At 41.4% G+C, this 12,643-nt stretch overlaps 1 protein-coding gene across 1 annotated transcript; it reads left to right on the plus strand.

The window, feature by feature from the left end:
• Positions 1–679: 679 nt before the first annotated feature.
• Positions 680–7,353, plus strand: LOC140323998 (uncharacterized; the record flags this gene model as incomplete). Its single annotated transcript, XM_072401526.1, is given in 3 exon segments — positions 680–835; positions 3,898–4,015; positions 5,136–7,353. A coding segment is annotated over 1 exon segment (1,311 nt). The 3' UTR covers positions 7,305–7,353.
• Positions 7,354–12,643: the final 5,290 nt, after the last annotated feature.

A 12,643-nucleotide genomic window follows, 5' to 3' on the forward strand; every position in this document is an offset into this window, starting at 1 on the left:
AACTGTCTCTGATTTGGAGGGACTGTCCCTCTTTGTACCTCCCAACTGTCTTTTATTTAGAGGGACTGTCCCTATTCGTACCTCCCAACTGTCTCTGATTTGGAGGAACTGTCCCTTTTCATACCCTTTTAGCAGTCTAGGATTTAGAAAGACTGTCCCTCTTCCTACCTCCCAATCATCTCTGCTTGGAGGGACTGTCCATCTTTTAACTCCTAACTGCCCTGATTTGGAGGAATTGTCCCTCTTTAAGATCCCCCTCCCTCTTTTTCTTCCCTCCTAGGTGCTCTCTTCCTGTGGGTGAATATATACACCTCAATAAATCATCGTTATATGTGAATTTCTAGGTGTTTTAAAATGCTGTAAATGGGAACTAAACTTAACTCAAGCCTTACTGTAGCCCTATTATTATTATTATTATTAATAATAAACAGTATTTATATAACGCCAACATATTATGCAGCACTGTACATTAAATAGGAACTAGCCTTATCAATGATATGAATAGTGGGGCATCTTCTAGGATTCTTCTCCGCTCCTACACTGACCTAATAATGACTTCCTCACTCATAACCCCATCACACGCACGGCTCCAAGACTTTTCTAGAGCTGTCCCGACTCTCTGGAATGGTCTCCTCGTCCTATTCGGCTTAATCTTCACCTATTTCCTGCCATCCACTAGATACCAGTGTCAGAAATGCGGAGAAACATATCAAGATGCCCCTCAGCGATACAGACTGTGCGTGAAAGTTGCCGAGGACCAGGTGCTTCACATTATCACAGTGTTTGGAAGCTGCTTGGAGACGATTTTTGGAAGCAGTGCCAATTTTTTGCACAGGTAATACAGTACTATTGGGTTTATTCACACCTGTGCACAGGTGATACACCAAAATTTAGGGAAATTCACGCCAATGCAAAGGTAATGTTGTGCTTTTTCAAACCTTTGCACTGTTAATACAGTAACTCTGGGCACATTTATACCTTTGCAAAGGCAATAAGATTGTACTGGACACATCCACACCTATGCACAGGAAATACACTAATACTGGGCACATTCACACCTATGTAAAGGTAATACAATAATATAGGAAGCATTCACACCGATGTAAATGTAAAACAATAATACTGGGCACTTTCAAACCTATTTAAAGGTAATACATTAATACTGGGCACATTCACACTTATGTAAAGGTAAAACAATAAAACTGGGCATGTTCACACCTGAGTAAAGGTAATACAATAATACAGGAAGCATTCACACTGATGTAAATGTAAAACAATAATACTGGACACATCCACACCCATGCACTGGTAATACAGTAACACTGGGCACATTTATACCTTTGCAAAAGTAATACAATAATTCTGGGTACATTCACACTGCTAAGGTACACTGGATATATTCACACCTATGTAAAGGTATTACACTAAAACTGGGCACATTCACATCTATGCTACGGTAATGTGTTACTATTGGGCTCATTCAAACCTATGAACTGGTATACAGTAACACTGGGCACATTTTATAACTTTGCAAAAAATATACAATAGTACTGGACACATTCACACCTATACACAGGTAAGAGGCTGAGCCTCCATGAATAAAAACTGAAATGCAATACATAAAACGAGCAGGACAGGGACAGTGGCACTGGGGGTTTCCCAGGTCTACACTGTGCTGGACATCCTCGAGCTAGAAAAAGAAGCTGTCTTACTTGCTGCAGCTTCTATTGCACATTATGTAAGTAATTTCAGTACAGCAGCTGAACATGTGCAATTGTGCAAGACTGAGAGGAAGGCTGGAGCTTTAGAGTAGGTTCTAAATAAGCATTGAGATTTTATTTTGTTCGGTTTGCAGCGAACAGCACCCACCATCTTCTGCCTTTCTGCAGATACCACGCTGCAAGGCGGTGAATCTGCCAGATAACAAGAAAGACGACTGCAGAAAGACAGAACATTTGTTTCAACATCAACCATTTCATTGAAATGACAGATATTATTTGATGCTTTAAACAAAATGTCAGCTCTCTGTTTCCAAGTAATTTCAGATGTACCGCGGAGACAATCAAAATGTAAATGAATGTACAAACATCCCCGCTTGTTTTGTGGGAGAAAGTAGTTTAAAGATTTGCTGATAAAAATGTTTCATTCTGTTTACAAGTTTCTGGCTTTTCCCCAACCTGATACATTAAGGGCTTTTTTATATCAATATTGTGCTTGTACCTCGTCTGGCAGCACATACAACACATGTAACTTGCGTTACTTCAGCGCTTTTACATAGCGCCGACACATTACGCAGCGCTTTACAAAGTCTATAGTCATGTCACTGACTGCCCCTCAAAGGAGCTCACAATCTAATGTCCCTACCATAGTCATATGTAATTACCACAGTCTAAGGTCAATTATTGAGGGAAAGCCAATAACCTAACTGCATGTTTTGGAATGTGGGAGGAAACCGGAGTACCCAGAGGAAACCCACACATACACGGGGAGAACCTGCAAACTCCATGCAGATAGTGTCCTGACCAGGGTATGAACCTGTGACCTAGAACTGCAAAGGCCTGAGTACTAACCTCTGAGCCACTGTGCTGCCCTGAATGAGCCCTTTTATTTCTAAATTTTTTGTTTCAAAGGTGATCAGCGTTCTCCCTAGATCCTTTTAGCTGGGTGCATCACCAGCATTTTTCAATAGCCACCCGGCAGTCATGAAACAACTGTTTATGTCATTGTTTGCACAGAGAAAGCTTTCTGGGAAGCCTGCAAACTCTGTTAGAAGGTGTAGAGGATCTGTTCGTTGTATCTTTTTTTTTTTTACTTTGTTTCTACTTGACCCTCTTTACCTACACTTTATGACCACCCAGCTACATGTAGCCGTGGTCCGTGGCTCTAACTGGTGCCCCCCCCAAGCGGGGTTGTTCTCCTGACCCTGCTGGTGAGGACCCTACCCCGAACAGCTTACAATCTAGGAGATGAAAAGTGTTTACCCTTGCAGTTGATCCCCTTCAGCGTTGGTCAATAACGTTGAAAGCCTGCATAGAACCTTGAATGCAGGAAAGCACTGGTTACCAGAGTAGTAATGTATGAGGTATGTATGTCACCCTCTAGGCAAAATAAGCAAACTAAAGTTCCAAATTCCACAATCGGATTGGTTATTATTGCATAAAGGGACAGGCGATGTCCCTTCTGCAAAGTCACTCCAGGTAGCTGTCAAAAAAGCTGAGCTGTGCTTGTGCAGCTTTAACTTTGAGTGACAGGATACGTAGCACATTTTTGCTTCCCCTGCATGTGCCAGGAATGAATCGCAAGGAAGTTACATAATCCCTGCCTGGACAACCAAACTGGAACAAGAAAAGAAAGAAAAAGATGACGGCCATCTGCAAGGGAACAGAATTTGCATTCCTTAGAGTTCAGATATAAACAATGATTAGTGCATGTGAAGCACACAAGACATCCAAAACCCATTTCTGAAACTTTTTTTACTATCTATAGTATCACTATAGTAAAGTTTAGGTCACTCTTCCCTTCTCTTCCTATCCTCATTATAGAGCTCTAGTTTAAAGTTCATGTCTGGGGAAAAAGAATATTCAGTACACATATTTTCCTATTTTTTTGCTGCATAAAATTACCGGTTGATCTGCCTGAAATGCATTGAGCTCCTAACTTCGCACAGAAGGTGCAATAAGGTTTTAGTCAAACTGTAGGAATATGATTAGAGTATGTGTAGATTGAAAAAATAAGTCTCATTGGCTAATTTAGGCAACAGTTTTGTTCCCGACAGACATACTGGTAAAGGATAAAAAGATAACTAGGAACATTTTGAGGAGGGTTTATCAGCACTCACCATTCTATATATGTATTTTAGTGTTTATTTTATCTTAGTTTTAATTATATTTTTTTTAGGCATTTGCAGGGGTCCAACCAACCTTTGTGTGATACAGGATGGGACAAAGCTGAACAGCTGTTGTTTCAGGCGGCAGAGGATTGTCTTATTGGCAGAAGCTTCATATTTGCTGCAAAGGTAATATTCCTATACATTTCTATCTTGGAAAACAATTATTTTTTATAGAATACAATATTGGTAGAACAGAGTTTACCAAAACTACAGAAAAAATTGAGCCACTGATTACATGTAATTGCATAATGAGCAACAGTGGTGGACCCTCCGTGTTACCTGCCCGCTTGGCAGGGACGTGTATGGGGTGTAAAGTTTAAGACGCAAGCCTCCAGCTTCAGCACACCCTTCTAGGGGTGATGGACTTTTTTTTAGCGGGCGTGGCCCGGATTGCAGCCCCTGCATATGCAGTAGCTGGTAACTGCTGACAGAATGGGACCAAAGTCAGCAATCAAGAGTAGTCAGACAAAGCCAGGTTTGGTATACCAGAGAGTCGGGATCAGGAAATGCAGACATGAACTTGGAAGCAGAGCCCAGGAGACCTTCTTGTTCAGGAAACATCCTGTTGCCAGTCACTTCCTTATATAGGAGAGACCATGTGATGAATTGGGACGATGTGGAGGTGGAGAAGAGGCAGTTCAGGCTGCATTCACATCTTTGCCAACAGGTGGAGCATGTCTGCAGAATATTCTAGTCCTCTGAGGCAGTGGTCGCCAACCTTTTCGGACCCACAGACCACTAAATTTTCAGGCTCCAGACCGTGCGTGTGCGGAGAGCCGTGTGTCCCAAAGGCATGGTGCCAGAACCTGCCCACTCCCCCCTCGCAAGTCTGTCCAGAGACACAACCTGCCCATTGCCCTGAGTCTGTGATTCGTACGGGGGACATGGTCCGCGGCTCTGGCCGGTGCGCACCCCCCAAAGTGGTTTCCTTCTGGGGGGTGCACTGTCCAGAGCTACGGACCACCAAAATTTTCTTGGCGACCGCTGCTCTGAGATCAGCTATCAGAAAGTTACATGATCTGGACCAGGTATGAATTTACCTTAAAGGAAAATATTAAAGGGAGCGGAAGGGAAGGGATTAACACCTCTGTCCACCATAGTCACAATTTTACCAGTAACTCATGACTTGGTTTGACAATGACAATACAGCAATATAAATAACAAGTTTTTCCCCTTCTGTATCCAAAGGTATTGGCTGGAGTTCTGCTTTAGTTTTGTTAATTATGCATTTATTTTTTGCTAACAGGTCCCAGATCATCTGCAAAGCAACAGATCAGTGTCCTTGTCACACCTTGTCGCCTGTCAGATTATTCCTATAAACAATGACCCCACCACCAGCATCCTAAAACGCTACCATCATCTGGCAGAGTTCACATTGAGCAACAGCTCGATAAAGAATGGACAAGAGCTCTCTGTGCATTCTGATCACAAAGGATTCTGGGATTTGTCAGATTCTGAAAGTAGCCATAGCCTTCATCAAAGTAGAAACCAGTTTGCAGATTACTGGCAGCAATCCCTCGGCCTAGAATCCTCACCCACACTGAACACATCAGCAGAATCGCCTTCCTGCAGTCAGAGCCAGCCAAATGAGTCCAAGAAGCCGTCTTGTGAGGGGGAGCAGAAATTCAAGGAAAAAAACGTCCTTGCTCAGAGTAATACAAAACCTGAAGATCTTCTAGTCACTGTTAAAGATCAACTCTGCATTCCAAGGGACAGTCCTCTAGGCGTTAAGACATCCACTACGGTCAGGCCCTACACTGATACACGTGTCCACGGTCAGAGCTCACCACATACAAACAGTCTATCCTCACGGGTGAGCTGTCGACATCATAGCCATCTGCAAAACATTTGTAATTCAAGCAGTTACAAGTGCCAAGACTGTTCAGCCTGCCTCAAGCATTTTACATCCCAAAACACGCACACAGCTGAAAGTCATCAGGATGAAAACGGAACTTGGGATGACTTCCCATTCTCTGAAAGCCTTGGTGAGTTTATAGCAAAACTTGAGAATTCAGAGGAAGAAAGATTTCACTTCTGTGTTAAAGAAAATAGGTTTTCTGTGAGCAACGAAAAGGTAGAGCCTTCTGAAGGCCATTCCAAAACTATGCATAACTTCATTAAGACACCAGGTGCCTTGATATCACGGTCTTGTCAGAAAAACAAAACGCATACAAAGACTGCAACCCCAGACAGCTTGGGGGACACTGGATCTAACACATTTGCATCAAAAAATCCTTGTGAAGTTATTCAAAGTGACAATCCTGGTTCTGAAGAGGCATTGGCTGGTTCTGGATCAGAAAGCCTTCAAGGGCTTTCACAGAACAGTTTTATACATGACTTGTTGTTAAAGGACTCAATTGTTAGTTTATCCTGTTCCTCGTATTCCCCAGTGAGTTGTCCCCATATGACCTTCTCACCGATAAATGAAAATGGACCTTATTTATTTACAGGAAGAAAAAGAAGCAAATTTTCTCACCATATTGTCACAAACATAAACAAATATGTCCTTCCTGCAGGGCAATACAGCTCTTCTCCTCTCAAAGATGTAGATAATGAGAGAAGATTGGAAGACGAAGGTCTTGGTTCGGTAGAACAGTATGACAATCTGACGCCAATTAACGCAAGTCCTGGAAGCTACAACGCATCTGCAGATCTCTTTGATGATGGAGATGATGCAGAAGAAATCTTTGGAGAAACACTACAGTTGAAACATACAAAATCAATTAAAAGAAGAGACACTATGGAAGTTATAAGCTCAAATACACCTCCATCATGGGAATCGCCATGTACAGATGTCATTGTTCGAAGAAATTCCCAATTCCAGGCCAGGTATTTGCAGGACGTTCATGAAGCAGGCACCGTTCATGATCTACTGTCATGCTTGCAGTCGACTCCAATAATAAGACCACTTTCAGAATCCAATTGCCTTACCAGCACTGGTTGTATCATCAGTCACTGCAGACCCCCTGGTATTTCCAGGAGATTGAGTAAATCATTTACAAATTTCCTGCTAAAGACAATTAAACGGTCGCTGTCAAGAAGAAGTTCAAATGTGTTTTGCTCTATTCCTGATCATTTCCCTCTCTGCTCCCCAGTCTCCACTTCAGTTTCAGAGATGTCAGTGCGGCAAGTCTTACACAGAAGAAAGACATTGGTCATTAAATCGGTAAAAAAGAAAAAGATATTGGAAGACACAGAGAACTGCAATGGACGGAGGCGTGATGGCAGATGTAGTGATGATGAAGCAGACAGCAGCAGCGTGACAGAATGTGAAATGGACAATTTTGAAATGGATATAGGGGAAGATAGAGAATCTGAACAAAAATCTCTTCCTAGTGACTGGTCTCCAGAACTTTTTAATGAAAAATCAAATGTTTACAAGCAAAAGGATGTTATTCAGAGACGTCTGTTTTAAACGGGAGATGTAATGTTTGCTGGTAAACAATACTAATTATTAAAGAATAGTTGTTTGCCCGTGCTTACCTTTTTCACATGATGATGTGGGGGTGTAAATATGTGTTTATGTGCTGATAATATTTATATGCTGCATCTCTTTGTAGTTCTCTTCATTGGCTTACATTTCACCTTAGAATCAGATTTAAGCTCCTGTACTTTGCCTTCCAATACCATGCCTTCCAATACAGTTCTTGTCCCACTTACCTTTCTAACCTGGTAAAAAAAATACTCCCCTAGACGGGGGTTACTCCAGAGGTTGCTAGGGGTTCCATGAGCATTTTGTGCTTTTCAGGTCAGTGACACCAACGATCTTTTTGGTAAGGGTGACATTCTTCCCAATAGCCAGCAATGTAAGAGGCATAGGGCCTGATTTATTAAAACTCTCTATGACTGGAGAAGGTACACTTTCTTCAGGGAACCTGAAATGGATTTCTTCAAAAACCATTGGCTATTTGAAGCGAATGTTTTTAATCCTGTACCAGATCCATTCCTGGTCTGCTGGATAACCCAGCTCAACTGATTAAAGTGTATCCTCTCCAGCCTTAGACTGAACTACTAGAGTAAATACCCTGTTTTTAGAGGGACCACAATCTAAAGCAAGAGGAACATATCTGCACTCTATGTGCAAACAGTCAGTTCTTAAAGTGGATAAGTTTGAAGCAAGAAAAGTGTAAAATAGTGTAAGGATCTGACTGATGTTTTGACAAGGGCCTAATTGTAATTGTTAGATGAGTGGGTCAGAGCATCTCCAAAAATATCAGGTCTTGTAGGATGTATCCAGTATGTATTCATCAGTACCTAACAAAAGTGGTCCAAGGAAGGAAGAACAACTGGTGACTGGATCATGGGCATGCAAGACTCATTTATGCTTTGGAGGTGGCAGGCTAACCTGGCTGGTCTGGTCCCAAAGAAGAGCTATTCTATCACAAACTACTGAAAAACTTAATGTTAGCTGGGAAAGAACAGCTAAGCACAAAGTGCATTGCATCTTGATGCCTATGGGGCTGTGTAGACCAGTAAGAGTGCTTTTCCACTGCTCAAATAGCCCATACTGGGCACCTAAATCTCGACCATGGAGCAATGGTAGAAGGTAGCCTGATATAATGCATCATGTCATCTTTTAGATCCTGCAGATAGCCAGATGCGTGTGCATCGTTTACATATGAAAACATGGCAGCAGAATGCACTATGGCAAGAAGTCAGGCCAACTGAGCATTGTGACCTAAAAGATCTGCTTCTAATGTCTTGGTGCCAGATGCCGTAGGACATCTTCAGAGGTCTTACGGAGTCCATACCTTGATGGGCCAAAGCTGTTTTAAACAAGGGGACCTACACAATATTAGACACATTTTACTGTTTTGGTTGATCAGTATATGCTGCCTATATGTTTTTTAATAACTGTTAAAAGATTGTCATCAGAGTGTTACATGGGCAGCAATCCATCAGGAAACTCCTCTAGTCTGGCTGTTGTACTTTATCCCTGATTTTAATATTTTATTAATCTCTAACCTGGAACAATTAGGCAACATAGGACCTTCTGCTTCAGTCACTTGTTTGGCATCAACGACCGTTGCATAACTACCACCATGACAGCAGGATGCTTTGCATTTCTTATTATGATTATCAATGCGGTCTTTGTCATTACAACCAATGACAATTCTGGGGAATTTACTGTCTGCAGTCTCTTGGCTGTACCACTTGAGATAGATGTAAGCTTCAGGTCTCTACAGATTATCTTCTACAAAGAAATTGAACTCTTTAATGCATTTTACCGACGTTGGAACATGACATGTCCCAACATTCTCTGTGATTTTCCTCTGCCGCTGACAGTGTCGTACTCTCATATCCAGCAGACTGTGTCCATTTATTGAGATGTATGTTTGGATGTAATAGAGCAAGACATCAAAGCTACCGAAGACAATAGAGTACTGGAAATACGTGAAACATTTGTTTGTTCTTTAAACAATCAAAACAGCATTTTTGCTTTTGTACTTTGTCCAAACAAATATTGCCTTTGTGTTAAAAAAAAAAAAAAGAATAACTGTGATTGTCAGTGATTAATGTTAGATTAATCACTTCGTGTCTGTAGTCTGTGGATTAAAGTGTGCCAAAACCTGAAATGATTTGCTATAATATAGGAAACCTCTAAAAATGAAGCAGAACTAAACTAAGTTATATACTTTGTATTTATTTTGTATTATTTTGTATTGGATTGGATACAGGAGTTTGTATTGAATCCAATACAAAATGAATGAATGAGTTTGAATTTGAATTTCCCGCACACGCGCCAACGTCATCGAGCACGCAGGGAGAAGCCGAGCGGCTTTTTTTTCTCCACCGGATGGCTTCTTGTTTCAGAGATCATCCGGCGCTGGTCGGAGAACAACGCGGAATGATCAGCGGGACCAGGTAAGAAGCCGGCCGGCATCTTGTGTTCCGGCTTCTTACCGGTCCCGCTGGTATAGGAGAAGGCACCTGACGCTGGAGAGGGAGATCAATGGACGACGATTGACGGAGGACGACGCTGGAACACGAACACGACGCTGGATGAGCACAGCGGGACCAGGTAAGTGGGGATTTTAATGTACGGAAAATCTCGAGGTTAACCATTATAGCACTTTTTTTTTTTAGCTCGTACCAAGGTCGGGCTTAACGGTCGGGAGGTTAATTGCTTGTTTGCAATCTATTCTATAATTTTGACTGAGCTGCACAATCTCTGAATTTAGTGGCCGGGAATGGCCATGGGAGTCATATCAACCTGGTCTGGCTGATCAAGATGACTGAAGATTACAAAGCAGAAGAGGACTAGGTGAAAATGCTGGTGGTGGAAAATGGGTGACTGCAAACATGTACATTTATTTTATTGTAGAAGAGACATGGCCCTTCTACAATAAAGACCCTGCCTGCTGGCAATTTTTAACCTTACTTTCTTTTTAATAAGCAGTACACCTTCATATGTATTTGCAAATGTATACAACAAAAAGCTTTCTTTTTACCCTTTTTATAAGAATACAAAAGTAAAACGCTCACTTCCCAAATGGGGGGGATGTTATAAATAAAATAATTAAAATAAAAATCACAAAAAACTATACATTAACATTTACAATATTAAAAAAGGATATTCAACACATCAGCTTAAGATCACTACATAATTTGCAAAAAAATTTTTTGTATATTAATACTAACCCGTTTTGCAGTAGTAACTGCTTTTTCAGAGGATTTATTGATAGCAGAGAGACATATGCAGATGTCCAAAAACTGGTTCGAATTGGACACACCAGACACCATCTTAAAAAAACACTAAGAGGAGAAATATCAGGTCAGGTTGATATTTCCCCAAGAACACTTTTCAGTACTGCATTCTAACGGATAAAAATGCTGCTGACACAGATCCAGCCTGACCTTGCAAAAGCCCAAATGCTTACAGATTACAAGCACTCCAAGGGGTACGTCAACAAGTCTTCGCCAACAGCAGAATTCTGCAGGGAACATCTCCACCTGTTAATGAGCTACTGATCCTTGCAATATTTAGGGATCTTCTTATAAAATGGAATCTTACATTCACTTCAGGTCCATGAGTTCAGGTCCATGTGTGTCATTGGCAGTAATTTGTTCTTCTCCAGGGGATGTTTCAGTGACTTAATTTTTTTAATCATTAGTGGGCAAACTTTTTAGCTCAGGGGCCACAAGAAGTTTTAAAATTTGACAAACAGGCCAGACTAGTGTCAGATGGATGAAGAGTTTTGGCATGAATTGATAAATTATGTGGAAAAGAAATTCCTCAGTGAAGGAAAGGCAAAGGATACCCAGGCTACACTCCTTGTGTTGACAGAAGGAATGATAGATGCTCCGAGCATACATACGTTTATATGTGGTGAATCCTTTTTGAAGAGATTGACATCTCTATCTTTATAAAGGGGTTTCTACCTCAAACCTCCTATCCCCCTTGCGTGTGTGTGGAGCCAATTTGTGAGAGGACTTCAGTGCAGCCAGCTAGGGGAGAGAAAGGAAAAATAATAATATTTCGAAGATGACAACTGTACGTAAACTTCATTGCTTTATTTTTGTTCAAATGATTTGTTTATATGAATAAGATTATGTTCTTCTGAATAGGAAGGAAGGAACTTAAATGCTGCAAAACGCATAGAGAACAGAGAATACCACTAAAGATACAACGTGTAATTGTTAACCAATCACCATATATGTAATACAAAGATCCATTGTTTTATATCCGAGGTAGGCAAACTCCGGCCTTTAGTTATTTATTGTTGGATCCGGCCTAAATGAATTGATGTGTTATTGCGAGTTCCTGCGATATCATCGAGTTCCCACACAGTAACCCCAATTAGCATGCCTAAAGAGCAAAAGCAACGCACAGCTACCAGTCTCCGAAAGGTTGACTTTGAACGTCGTGTCTTCAACCCCGAATGGTCTGACATTATTTTTCATCCAGCGCGGCAACAAAGCCTTGTGTTTAGTGTGCAACCACACCCAACAGCACTTTCAAGCGGTCGAATCTCAAGGGGCATTTTGATGCCAAGCACGTGCACACGTTTGAGACTACACCGCGGATGAGCGGAAGACTGAGGCTGCTTGCTTGCAGTCACAGTTGGAAAAAAACATTCCTTGGACACCTTCTTTCTTCTGGCCTAGAGTACCTTCTTGACCTCCTGAAATGGAGTAGTCCAAAAAGTTTGCCGACCCCCTGTATTATGTGTAAAAAAAAAAAAGCGATCTGGTATTATTGATTTTTTAGAGGATTGTTGAATAATTTTGTTTAGTTGCACTGCCTAAAAAGTTGAAAAAATTTAGAATACTTTCAGTGGAAACTGTTGCTCATCCCAACAGGCCGTAGTTTGCACATATCTTTTATAAATAGACCCCTTAAAATCTGCCAACCAGGGAGGACAAAGACCTGTGACTATGCAACCCATTGTATATCAAAATGGGAAAAAAATAAAGAACGCAGAGGGTGCTCCAAAGAGAGGGGGGGGGGGGGGCTAGAGCCTGGGCCAGGTTCAACCTAGAGTTGGATCCTAAATAAAAGCTGCACAGATTCAGCATTCTGCCCTTCCATTCGAGTGTTTCGTTACTGAATTGTTATCTCCTAAAAAGTTATTTTTTCCTGTGGTCCATTTATTATTTTAAGCTCTTTATCAGACTTGGCCGCCTTATCTTTTCTGGCAAGAGTATACAGCGTGCTACTACCATTATACCGTGTATATACACTTCTCCTCCATTCAGCATTTTGGCCCGATTCCCAGTTGCACGCTCTTTACAATGACAATAAAATCTATG

The sequence above is a fragment of the Pyxicephalus adspersus genome, chromosome 1 (genome assembly GCF_032062135.1).
Source record: "Pyxicephalus adspersus chromosome 1, UCB_Pads_2.0, whole genome shotgun sequence".
Classification (NCBI taxonomy): domain Eukaryota; kingdom Metazoa; phylum Chordata; class Amphibia; order Anura; family Pyxicephalidae; genus Pyxicephalus; species Pyxicephalus adspersus.